The sequence below is a fragment of the Panthera onca genome, chromosome B3 (assembly GCF_046562875.1).
Source record: "Panthera onca isolate mPanOnc1 chromosome B3, mPanOnc1 haplotype 2, whole genome shotgun sequence".
In the NCBI taxonomy this organism is placed as follows: domain Eukaryota; kingdom Metazoa; phylum Chordata; class Mammalia; order Carnivora; family Felidae; genus Panthera; species Panthera onca.
In genome coordinates this window covers 55,908,107-55,921,218 of record NC_138344.1, presented here as the reverse complement: position 1 = coordinate 55,921,218, position 13,112 = coordinate 55,908,107, and the positions used below count along the sequence as shown (strand labels likewise).

General features: G+C 41.5%; 1 protein-coding gene across 11 annotated transcripts in view; it reads left to right on the top strand.

Annotated features, from left to right (window-relative positions):
- SEMA6D (semaphorin 6D) overlaps positions 1–12,847 on the top strand; it is a 571,597-nt gene extending 558,750 nt beyond the window's left edge. For 3 of the 11 annotated variants that reach the window (XM_078448584.2, XM_060618634.3, XM_060618635.2), the window contains 13 exons: positions 81–171; positions 842–961; positions 1,655–1,743; positions 2,479–2,696; positions 2,806–2,937; positions 3,244–3,399; positions 3,490–3,663; positions 4,467–4,607; positions 4,702–4,779; positions 5,204–5,304; positions 5,667–5,723; positions 7,185–7,352; positions 9,140–12,847. In XM_078448584.2, the coding sequence (XP_078304710.1) occupies positions 81–171; positions 842–961; positions 1,655–1,743; positions 2,479–2,696; positions 2,806–2,937; positions 3,244–3,399; positions 3,490–3,663; positions 4,467–4,607; positions 4,702–4,779; positions 5,204–5,304; positions 5,667–5,723; positions 7,185–7,352; positions 9,140–10,428 (2,814 nt within the window). In that variant the 3' untranslated portion in view covers positions 10,429–12,847. The remainder of the gene's footprint in view (positions 1–80; positions 172–841; positions 962–1,654; positions 1,744–2,478; positions 2,697–2,805; positions 2,938–3,243; positions 3,400–3,489; positions 3,664–4,466; positions 4,608–4,701; positions 4,780–5,203; positions 5,305–5,666; positions 5,724–7,184; positions 7,353–9,139) is intronic. The other 8 variants (XM_060618641.3, XM_060618639.3, XM_060618643.3 and 5 more) reach the window with 8 other exon arrangements.
- The last annotated feature ends 265 nt before the right edge of the window (positions 12,848–13,112 follow it).

Here is a 13,112-nt window from a genome sequence, read left to right as displayed (position 1 = left end):
TCAGTACAAATAAAGGAGCATTGCCTTCAAACAGGTACATTGAACAGATGTGACACTGGCTATTTATTTTTCTTTTATAGTTGAATACCTTAGAGTATGACGGGGAGGAAATTAGTGGCCTGGCAAGATGCCCATTTGATGCCAGACAAACCAATGTTGCCCTTTTTGCTGGTAAGATCCTTTAGTGTAATGAATATAAATGATTAATGACATTGAAGGTAAAAAGGAATTTAAAGGAAGAAAAAAAGCTCATAACTGGGGTAGCTACCTTGATATAGGTGTTTCGACGTCTAGGAGCTATGAAAAAAAATTTCCCAAAAACAGGGATTAAAAGTGAACATATAAGGCACCCAGGGGCGCCTAGATGGCTCAGTCAGTTAAGCGTTCACCTTAAGCTCAGGTCATGATCTCACATTTCCTGGGTTCCAGCCCTCATCAGACTCTAAGCTGATAGCACAGAGCCTGCTTGGATTTCTCTCCCCCTCTCTCTCTGCCGCTCCCCACTTGTGCTGTCTCTGTCTCTCTCAAAATAAGTAAAAAACTTAAAAAAATTATTTTAAACAGTGAACATATTATAAATAGTCTCACACATGGCTCTGTTGTTAACTAGGTCAGTGACCCTGAATAAGTTGCTTAACTTATTGATACTTAGATCCCTCACCTGTAAAATTAGGTAATACCATGGGCCGACTTGTAGCAGGTTGATTATGAGCATCAGATCTAGGTTTATTTGTATACATAGGGATAACAGGTGAAAACACTCCGAAGGAAAGCACTACATAGGATAACACACTACAGGATTAGTATGGTCATCTTACCCAAATTACAACTCTGGTTTCAGATGGGAAGCTATATTCTGCCACGGTGGCTGACTTCTTGGCCAGTGATGCTGTTATTTATCGAAGCATGGGGGATGGATCTGCCCTTCGCACAATAAAATATGATTCCAAATGGATAAAAGGTACCTTTGGAAAGCAGGGTGTGCGAATGCCAAGGGTGGTGGGATGACCAAGTGGGAACAGGAGCCGTGGCATCAGGAGGTTCAGTGCATGACTTTATATTGTTTACAGAGGGCAAGTCCAAGTTGCTTCAGTTGTGAACAGGAGCATTGACAAGGAAAGAGGAGACTAGTAGCCATGTTGGGAAAGTAGATTCATCTACGATTTTATACTAGTGACTTCAAAAAAGAGAGATCTCATTTCTGTGTGCCAAAGTGCCTACCTCTAAGTGCACATATGCTCCTGGTCCACACCCACCTACCTATCCTGCAGAGTTAGTAGTGAGAATCAATTAGTTCATATCTGCAGATCCGTCTTGTTCTTTGGAGTCCAGATATCAAGATTTTTTTATTGTCAGTGTAAGGAGTTTTCTTCCCCAGTTAAATAGGTTAATGAATAAATCTGTTAAAACAAAGACCTTTGCTGTAGTTCAGTTCCTGTAGGCTTTTTACAGTCCATTAGCTGACATTAAAGACTCTGGGTTCCTTGAAGCTTCCACACCCCCATACTGGCACTCCTGGAGCTCACTGGTGTATTGAAATTCACATTGGCTTGTATATAGCCATGCAGTATCTGTCAGTCATGCCTAGCAGTTGGGGTCTTATGCGAATTGGAGTATCCTTTAGAAACCAGTTTGTTTTCAATTTTTCTTTCAGAGCCACATTTTCTTCATGCCATAGAATATGGAAACTATGTGTATTTCTTCTTTCGAGAAATTGCTGTGGAACATAATAATTTAGGCAAGGCAAGTATATGCACTTGACTCATCTTATGGACTTGCCCTGCGTGGAATCGAGCCCGCTTCGGTAGAGTTATGCTCTCTGTGTATTTTCCAGCACTCAGTGCATTTAGGGTCAAGTGCAAAGAAGTGAGTTGCTTATCATGATAATAATTGCTGAAAAACACCCGAACAACGACCAGAGTGAGAACAGCAGCCTTGGGCCTTGAGAAGGTTTCATTTTTTCTGTCACTACAGAGAGTGTTCTTCAGGCACCCTTGAGCTATGGATGCTTCTTTAACACTTTAGAAATCTGTTGGTAGTTTATTCTTTGTCAGAGTCAAAAGACAGAATGGAAAGTAGAGGCCACTTTTCAATTTTGAGTGCTTCAGCAGAAGCCCATGTAATTTGAAAGTATCACAACGTCGTTATGCCAAGTTTAAGGATGGTACATTTCATTAACAATACAAGAAACAAGGTGGGAGGCAAAGTGTGGGAATGGTTTGCATTCACTCAGGCATTTCCAGAGCTCGCTTCTTGGGGAGGTTGTTTGGCAGAACAGGGAAATGGCCTTTTTTTTCCTTACAGGTAAAACTAGTTTTACATTCTAACTGTACAAATCCCTAGAGAGAAGATTGCTAGATTCTTTGCAGCCAGACATATCTTTAGCATTTTTGTGTCCCTCCCTTAAATTGCAGCTTTTTGTTTCCATTCCCCCTCCAAGCTCATAACCCTGTTGCTTTGCTTTTGTCCCTTGGGCAGGCTGTCTATTCCCGTGTGGCCCGCATATGTAAAAATGACATGGGTGGCTCCCAGCGGGTCCTGGAGAAACACTGGACTTCATTTCTGAAGGCTCGGCTTAACTGTTCTGTCCCCGGAGATTCGTTTTTCTACTTTGATGTCCTGCAGTCTATCACAGACATAATACAAATCAATGGCATCCCCACTGTGGTCGGGGTGTTTACCACACAGCTCAACAGGTGAGGACAGATCCCTGGCACTTCAAAAGCTGTTCTGTGCTTGCCTGAGGGACCCAAGAGTGGGCCTACGATTGCCTGATGGTTTTCCTGATGGTTTCCCCCTTTTCAGCATTCCTGGTTCTGCAGTGTGTGCATTTAGCATGGATGACATTGAAAAAGTATTCAAAGGACGGTTTAAAGAACAGAAAACCCCAGATTCTGTTTGGACAGCAGTCCCTGAAGACAAAGTACCAAAGCCAAGGTAAAGAAAAAAGACAGAAAGTGTTTTTGTCTTTAACAAAACCCTCTGGTCACTGGAAGCAGCCATCCTCAGAGAGCAGAGGGGGCCAACCTCCCATGCCAGGATGGGGTCCCTGGGCAGCACTGCAGACAAAGTCAGTAAACATAGCCCTGCAGGGGTGAGTGCAGAGAACCCACTGAGTGCAGGGAGATAGCGATGCTCCTTGGTTTCGCTCATTCTCCTTTCTTCCTTGGCCTCTTCTTTCAGAATGGACACTTATTCCTTAGATAGTTCGTGAGGGGAAAAAACACACTGTTTTCCTTTCAGGCCTGGCTGTTGTGCAAAGCATGGCCTTGCTGAAGCCTATAAAACCTCCATTGATTTCCCTGATGAAACCCTGTCGTTCATCAAATCCCACCCGCTAATGGACTCTGCCGTCCCACCCATCGCCGATGAGCCCTGGTTCACAAAGACTCGGATCAGGTAAGACTGCAGGAAACAGCAGCCCACCACCCTCAAAGCCCCTCTCTTCCTGTCGGCCTCCCCTCTGACTTGGCACACCTCCTCTGGCAGGTACAGACTGACGGCCATCGCTGTTGACCATTCTGCTGGGCCCCACCGGAACTATACAGTCATCTTTGTTGGCTCTGAAGCTGGCGTGGTGCTTAAAGTTTTGGCAAAGACCAGTCCTTTCTCTTTGAATGACAGCGTATTACTGGAAGAGATTGAAGCGTACAACCACGCAAAGTAGGTGTATTTTACGAGAATGCTTTTCAGCACTGCTCAAAGCTTTCCGGTGTGTGTTTCATCCAGCAATTTCCTTTTAGTCCTTGAAATTAGCAGTGGTTTGGCATATTGAGTGTTTTGGGGTTTTTTTCCTCCTCCCTGAAATAAATCCTGAGTTTGTTGTGCTTCCTGAGTCCACTGGGGCTAAAATGGTGGACAGTTGACGAGTTTAAAATAACTCACCCCATGTTGTTCACCTGTGGGCAATGAGAACATGTTAGCACCACCCCTGACACCTTCAGGTATGTTTCAGGACGTCACCTGCTGCAGACAGTAGGTAGTAAGTATGCACACGCACACACACACACACGCAATACCACTCTTCCAACCTCGGATATAAAAAAATAATGGCCACTAAAACAAAGAAGAAATAAGTGATGGAAATGGAGCAAAGGAGACTAAAGAGAGACCCAGAAACATCTAGCACAGCGAAATTTAAGTGCATTGAAACACTGTCCTTTTTCTTCCCTGTAGTCCAACGTGGTCTTCACAAACATAGTTCCCTTCGGTCACCAGAATAAGAAAGCGATCTTAAAAAAACTCTTTGTCCAACCTGAAATTGAACCAACCGTGCAGAGCATCAGAAGTTGAACCACAGATTTATTACTTCCCAAACTCTGTACCTACCTGGTTTGCTACCGGGAATATTCCTTAAGATACCTCAGCTCTTAGTAATTGCACAACCAAACCCCACTTGTCTTGTACATTTCATGTAGCTTTTGATTTACTAAACATATGGCTTCAAAATGCATCCCAAAATATAGGTGTAATGCTGAGAATGAGGAGGACAGAAAGGTCATCTCATTACAGTTGGATAAAGATCATCACGCTGTGTATGTGGCGTTCTCTAGCTGCGTTATTCGCCTCCCCCTCAGTCGCTGTGAGCGTTACGGATCCTGTAAAAAGTAAGCTGAGGGTCTTTACTTACCATGAGTCTTGCAGCATCTTGACCTTCAATGATGAGAAAATCCAAGTTATGTTCTGTTTGTTTTTATATAGGTCTTGTATTGCATCTCGGGACCCATACTGTGGCTGGTTAAGCCAGGGGGCTTGTGGCAGAGTGACCCCAGGGATGCTGTAAGTGTGTTTTGTTACATTAGCTGAGAGCTTCTGAGAGCTGCCTCTGTCTTCTCTAGGGTCTCTAAAGCTAGAAATGTTAGAAAAATTCCAATAATACTACTTTTGTTTTTTTTCTTCCTTTCTTTTCTTCATTTTCTTTTCTTTCTTTCTTTCTTTCTTTCTTTCTTTCTTTCTTTCTTTTTTATGGGAGAAATAAACAAGAAAATCGGGAGTTGTAAGAAGGAAGGGAGATTGTAGACAGTAGCCTAAGGGAAATGGATGGAGAGAAAAAACAATTCTCTCCCCTGTCTTAAACATTTTAGTGGCCAGATGTTGAACAGGAATCCTCGTTTTAGCAAGCTGTGTTGAAATGTCCATTTTTTCTTACTAATCAGTCTGTGTTCTTGATTCTGCTCTGGTTGTCACTTGTGTCCCTATGAAGGCTGTTAACCGAAGACTTCTTTGCTTTCCATAACCACAGTGCTGGAGGATATGAACAAGACACAGAATACGGCAACACGGCCCACCTAGGGGACTGCCACGGTAAGACCGGATCTTCCTTTCCCTCCTGGCAATTCTTTTTAACCACATTTGCACGTGAACATTATTTTACAATCAGCCTTTTAATGACTCAGGACACATAACCACATAGCATTTAACTTAAACTTCGCAAAAGCTGAGCTGTTTGGTCATGGGGATACATTAGAGAAGAGTCTTACCTTTTTTTTTTTTTTCCTTCACCATTTACAATTTGGTAGAAAATCTAGAGAAAGGTAGTCTAACCAGTAGGTTAATCTTTTTATTTATAGTCTTTTCTTTTGACTTTTTTAGTTAATTGGAATTCATAAATTTTTGCTTTCTTTTGGTTACTTTTTACTGATTACTTGTTCCTTTAATTCTTTTAGAAATTTTGCCTACTTCAACTACACCAGATTACAAAATATTTGGCGGTCCAACATCTGGTTAGTTTTTTTTAATTTTTTTGAATTAACAACCTTTTCTTTCCTTCAGTTCAGCATTTTCAGCCCCTTCTCCCCTCCTTTTGCGCAGTTTGGCAGCCCTTCATGTTTCTGCTTTGACTCATAATCCCACTGATGGTACTGAAAGACTTTTTCTTACTCAGCACTCCACCTCTGTGTAGCATGTTAACAGTTCATCATTGACCAAGGCACATCCCCTACGAAAAATCAAATGGATTCACATAGACTGCATTCCAGCTGCACGCCTGCCCACCCGAGCTTCCTTCTCTCTCACCCTTGTGCATTGTGGATGTTCCCTCTGGCCATCTATATCCAATGGATGGCAGAATTTCATTATTTTCCCCTTCTTTCCTTACCTTTCCTAAGACCTAGTAAACAAATACACATTTCCCCAAAATGTGTATTTATACATTTTAGACATCTTTTTTGAATGGTTTGTGGGGATCCCGGGAATCTTTGAATGTTGTGGTCTCAGTGTTGTGAAAAAGGCTCCTGTTGAAGGAAGCCGGTATCTGATGTATTAAGGTGTTCAACGACCCGCAGTCTGTATCTGTTCTGGAGCCTTCGTCTGTGACCATCGTGCCACTCTGAACGGGGGTCTCCAGAGTTTTAATCTAAAACCGTATGCTTACATTCTGAGGGCAAAGCTACTTTGTGGAAATCAGTAACACACGTGCTAAGAGGTTAAGTTCCTTCTGGTCTGATTGCTGCTTCCAAAACTCACAGCAGTTTCATTCTTCAGAAGGGAGAAAAGGATGGCAGGTCTTATGTATCAGAACGTCCTTATCTGGCTTATGAATGCCATTTCTTTTGCATGAGTTGCTGCTAATTCTTTGGAATAAATTCCCCGAGCATTTTGAAGGGTACAGGCAAGGTTCATCCGTGCTTCGGTGCTTTACCATGGATGGTGTGAGGCCTCAGTGCACAGATGGATGGGGAGTCCGTGGTAAAGCAGAGCAACCTGCTTTATCAGGTCAAAACCCAAGTGTTGACACGGACATAACCAGGTGTTTTCTGATGGAGTTACACTGTAGGTTCCCCAGTGAAGGATACATCTCTAACAGTCCATGGAAATGCTTTTAAACATATACACAAAAAGAAAGGAAATGATGCTGTCTCACAAAATGACGAGAAAAAAGCAATTAATCTCTGGGATTTGTGTTACTCATTCCATGAGGGTCATTAATCACCTGAGGGGCTTCGGTAGGAGTGTTTTGAATGTCTTTAATTTTGAAATCTGCTTAATACGTCTCTTTTGTTCATTTTTAGTTTTTCCTTTTCCCTTGCAAGAAAGCAATTTGGTGTAGTCTCTTTGGATGTGTTTTTATGAAATAATAGAATAGGATTTCTCATAAAATTGACTTAAACTTTACTTAAAAATGCAACAGACCAGTCAGAAAAAAAAATCTACCCACGTTAATAAAAATCTGTTTGCCACCACAGACATGGAGGTATCTTCATCATCTGTTACCACAATGGCAAGTATCCCAGAAATTACACCTAAAGTGATTGATACCTGGAGACCTAAACTGACGAGCTCCCGGAAATTTGTAGTTCAAGATGACCCAAACACTTCTGATTTTACTGATCCTTTATCAGGTATCCCAAAGGGTAAGGCCTCACCAGGGAACTCATCTCTCGCTGAGTGGAAACCTGATTCCTGATATCTCTGAGGAGCTAGTGGACTTAGGGTTTCCCAGAGGTGAACCAAAACAGAGCCCTGCTGTTGTTCACGCCACCTCCGCTGGCTGCCTCACTCTGCTTTCTGTGCTTGTATCGGAGTGCATTCCTTCACAGATGAAAGAGGTGGGAAGCTGTGAAAGAAAGAGGTGATGACGTAGCCACTCAGACAATCTCATCTGTGTTGGTTTCTGCCCGAAGACACTGAGAGTCTGCTCAATGGCAGAGAATTTCCAGGGCCACCCCAACAACATCAAAACACAAAACTCATTAATTGCAAATATCCTGATATCAGATGTTTTGTCTAAAAGCCTTTCCCAGCCTTCTGTTTAACTTCAATTCCGAATGCACTATGAAAAGGATACATGAGGTGCTAGTAAGTTGCTTGAATGTCACAAGCAATAAAACATAACAGAGCACTTGTCCCTAACTATCATTTTCTGCCCTTAATAGAAGCAGTTATACAACAGTTGCCTGGATGAGGTAGCTTATTAGACATCTTACTCTGGGGGAAAAAAAAATCTATTCTTTGGTGCTTAGTAAACTATGGTATCAGGTTTCCAATCAGTTTTTATGCCAGTGCATTGTCATTTATGATTTACATCTGTTGATTTGGGTTTTATATGTTTTCATTGTAAGCAATTTTATAATCATTCTTTCTGTTTTGTTTTCCTTAGTAATATCATTTCTTTCTGCTTTTCCTTCTTTGTCTTTTCCAATGACACTGAATGCCATAATCCCGAACAGTGATTAAAAACAACTAATGACCAAAGGCCTTAGTACTAACCTAAAACAACAGAATCTTCAGAATTCTTCTGACTTACCTTATACTGGGATAACTGTGCTTATAGCATGTAACAGACTTGGATACCTCTTAAACTAACATTTCTTTGATTGACTGTTAGATGTCTGTGGTTGCATTGAAAATCCCAATAATTATAAACTAATTCACTCTTCGTCTGGTCTAACTTAAATATTTCTTAAATAGCTCAAGACAATTGGATAATATTACTTAACTGATACATATTAAACTTCTTTAGATTGTCTGGATTTCTTTCATAGCAGGCAATTCAAGAGTACTTCACCTGAAGGTGGAATGAAAAAAATTAGCAAAGTAAATATGAAAGTCCATATTTGTAGCTAACAGTGACCAAGCAGGTGCTTTTAGTTTGTGAACCAATTGTGTGTCTTTATTCTAGTTAAGATTGCATAAGTTTATCTGCTTAATTATTTTAGCATAATGGACATTCATGCCAATCCATACGTTTTCCTAATTCCAGCAGTTGCCCTTTAATCCTGATTTATGAATTAGGAGAAAATCATGAGACAAAACATTTCTTGATTTTAAAGTTGGCCATTTAGAAAATACCTACTTTCTAACTCTTAATTTTTAGGCAAAAAAACAAAAACAAAAAACCTTGGAGTTTTGGATGTTAGATAACAACTACTTACAAGAGATTTCGGGGGGAAAGACAGGCACATAGGAATCAGTGGGAGATCAGAGTTATCCTGGCATTTGCAGCAATCCTATATGTCTCTGGGGATCTGATCGCGATTAAAGAAAAATGTGTAGGTGGACTTTTAGAGTCTCCCTGACCCTCCAAGCTAAGCATATGGACCATGTGAAGGTAGTGCTGGCTCACAGGAAGCCATTTGCTGGCTGATACTGTCTGAAAGAAGCACCTCACTCAGACTTTTTTCCTGTGTATCTGTTGCAGGTGTACGATGGGAAGTCCAGTCTGGAGAGTCCAACCAGATGGTCCACATGAATGTCCTCATCACCTGTGTCTTTGCCGCTTTTGTTTTGGGTGCGTTCATTGCAGGGGTGGCAGTATACTGCTATCGCGACATGTTCGTTCGGAAAAACAGAAAGATTCATAAAGATGCAGAATCTGCCCAGTCGTGCACAGACTCCAGTGGAAGCTTTGCCAAACTGAATGGTCTCTTTGACAGCCCAGTCAAGGAATATCAACAGAATATTGATTCTCCCAAATTGTATAGTAACCTGTTGACCAGTCGGAAAGAGCTGCCACCCAGTGGAGATACCAAATCCATGGTAATGGACCATCGGGGCCAACCTCCCGAACTGGCTGCTCTCCCCACGCCTGAGTCTACACCTGTGCTTCACCAGAAGACCCTGCAGGCCATGAAGAGCCACTCAGACAAGGCCCACGGCCATGGGGCTTCAAGGAAAGAAACCCCCCAGTTTTTTCCTTCTAGTCCACCACCCCATTCCCCATTAAGTCATGGGCATATCCCCAGTGCCATTGTTCTTCCTAATGCCACTCATGACTACAACACGTCTTTCTCAAACTCCAATGCTCACAAAGCTGAAAAGAAGCTTCAGAACATTGACCACCCGCTTACAAAGTCATCCAGCAAAAGAGATCACCGGCGTTCTGTGGATTCCAGAAATACCCTCAATGATCTCCTGAAGCATCTAAATGACCCAAATAGCAACCCCAAAGCCATCATGGGAGACATCCAGATGGCCCACCAGACCCTAATGCTGGATCCTGTGGGACCTATGTCTGAGGTCCCACCCAAGGTCCCTAACCGGGAAGCATCGCTGTACTCTCCTCCTTCAACTCTCCCCAGAAACAGCCCAACCAAGCGAGTGGACGTCCCCACCACTCCTGGAGTCCCAATGACTTCTCTGGAAAGACAAAGGGGTTATCACAAAAATTCCTCCCAGAGGCACTCTATATCTGCTATGCCTAAAAACTTAAACTCACCAAATGGTGTTTTGTTATCTAGACAGCCGAGTATGAACCGTGGAGGGTACCTGCCCACCTCCACAGGGGCAAAGGTGGACTATATTCAGGGAACACCAGTGAGTGTTCATCTGCAGCCTTCCCTCTCCAGACAGAGCAGCTATACCAGTAATGGCACCCTTCCTAGGACGGGACTAAAGAGGACACCGTCCTTAAAACCTGATGTGCCACCAAAGCCTTCCTTTGTTCCTCAAACCACATCTGTCAGACCACTGAACAAATACACTTACTAGGCCTCAAGTGTGTGCTATTCTCCGTGTGGCTTTATCCTGTCCATGTTGTTGAGAGGATGATGTTGTAAGGGTACCTTAAGACAAGAGACTCCCTTGTATTTTAAGAGAACCAAGTGGCCAAAGAAACTCTTTCTAACTTTGGCAACATCAGAACTTGCCACATGTAGCTACTACAGCAAAGCTTCTGTGTACTTGCCTGAAAACAAAGGAAGGTGCTGGTCATTCCATGTCTTTTGTTTGAAGCTAAAGAGATGTGTAGCACCCAGGGGGCTACCTTACCAGTATAGAGAGCTGATACAGTACTCAGAAGAGTCTGTGAGCAAATACTTGAAAATGGGTTCAACTTAGACTACCATGATGTGTGGTCTTCCCATTAAATGTGAACATTTTAATTGTATGCATTCACCTTGCCTCTTGCACAAATGTCAAAAAACAATGGTAATGTCTCAAAGAAATGAACTTGTAGATTACCAAACAATTTGCTAAAACTCCAGTCTTTGACCCAAACTGTAGCATTTTTTTCAAAGGGTGGCATTTTTTTTCATGCCACCAATGGACTGTGTTGCCTGTGTGCGTGTGTGTGTGTGTGCGTGCGTGCGTGCGTGTGTGTGCGTGTGTGTGTTCTGTACCCATGAGGATTTGTTCTGGTGCCCATTGCATCTTTTTGTGCTATGGACTTGTTTACATTGCGCATGACTGAACAAGAGACAATAACTTCTTCCCACAGCAGTCCATTGGGTTCAGCTTTGAGAAAGAAATAAAATCAAGGCTGATCTGACCATCAAAATGATTAACTTGACTTACATGGTCCCCAATGCCAGAATGTAAGAGTTCTAAGTAATTTTGTGCTGCTATTCATTAAAACTTCTATTACAGTCTTGCCAGCTTAAGGAGATAGAGATGTTAAGAGGGATCCTTGATTTATCCACCAGTATTCAGTAGTAAAATTTACCTGTCCACTGTGAATCCAAGCCTGACTCACTGTATTTAACCTTGGACACACTAATAAGGTTTTATTTTGATGTTGTTTGGTTTCTCCCATGTAGTACAATTTCTCTTCCTTTAACTCCTCCTATCCCCAAGATAAATGAACAAAACAGAAGACAGAGGAAGGAAGTATGAAAGCGATTATAATTGGCCTAACAGAGAGTGTCTATGAAAACCGAACAGTGGTGCAATCATGTTGTCTATGTTGTGTTAATATGAGAGTTTTCTTTGAAGTCATGCAGGTAATGACAATATACTGTAAATATTACATGTGAGTTTACCTGAATCTGTGCATTTTGTGCCTTATTCATGAGAATGATAGAAGTACTAAAATATGTCAAGTGTTTTCAGTAGAGCACATCATTTGCCGAGTGCCAGTTGTAAATGTTTTTCAACCAGCACCTGAAAAGACTTTTAAAAAATCGTTAAAACAACCTAGAACAATTAATTGTGAAACAATCCACTCAAATAGCAGCATTACATCCTTTGCCATGATAAACATTCCACTCCTGCTTTCCTAAGGATGAAACAGTGATAATGTGAAGTCAAATGAGGTTTCTCGGGTAATGTGACACCTGTGGAAACCATAGAGTCATTTATTGGTAGTTTTGCAGAAGCCACTTACAGCTGATGATGTGTAACCCTGATGCAGTTAATATGCTGCACACCACACCATGGTTTATTGAACCTAATCTAGAAAGTATCCAGGCAGAGGAATGCTCCTGACTTAAGTCAGACAAATAAGTTCAACCGATTTCTTGGGATAACACTGATGATACATATGACTTGGGGGAGGATGGGTTGCAGAAGACCAGAGCATTTTTATACAGATTGTAGAATACTGATAGAGTTATTCTTTTCCTTTGAGAATATTGCTTTCTAAAGAATGTGATTCCCTGAGATCTGTGGAAGCTCAAAATCTAGAACTTCTGTTCTCGAAACACTTCAGCTTTGCAACTAAAATGTTACAGATTAATCGTAAATTAAACCAACCAACGGTAAACACTACTCAGTCCACCGCCAACAAATGCGTTTGAGTTCACCTTACCGATATTAATCCCGGCGTGCAGAAAACGGAACAGTAACTCTATGTGAACCCAGATAACATTTTGTAACATTGTGCTGCCTTGTAGTTTGTAATGTGAGTTCGATCAGTATTTATGTTGAAATTTCTAACATAAAATCTAGTCTCTATCCTGTTAATTTAATTTTTAAATGCTTTATCCATTTGTGCAAAGGTAAACACAGATTGTATCTTTTTTAATGGTACGGCATAAAAAGTAACCCTAAAGTGAAGTGGCTCTATACTGTTTTATAGAGTACTTTAACATGTATAGATATCTTGTAAACTTGTATTGTGGATGTGTAAATAATATGTACTTTGGGTTTTTAACACCGCATGTAAAGTCAAAATAAAATATACAAATCATTACACCCTGCCTCTTGGTATTGAAGAGATTTATGACTTAACCATGTTTTAAAAATATTTTATAGTCCATCAGCACCAGTGAGAGTTTCTTTTAAAATGTACCAGAATATTCCTATCTGCAATGTTTGCTATTTGGTAATGGTTATACCACCATTCTCTTTGTGGAAAGCTGATACTGAAAAACTGAGACACGAGTCAGAAAACCAGATGAATTATGCTGATCAGCAATCAAATGCATGAGGCAGGCGTACCAGTGACTCACCTTGTC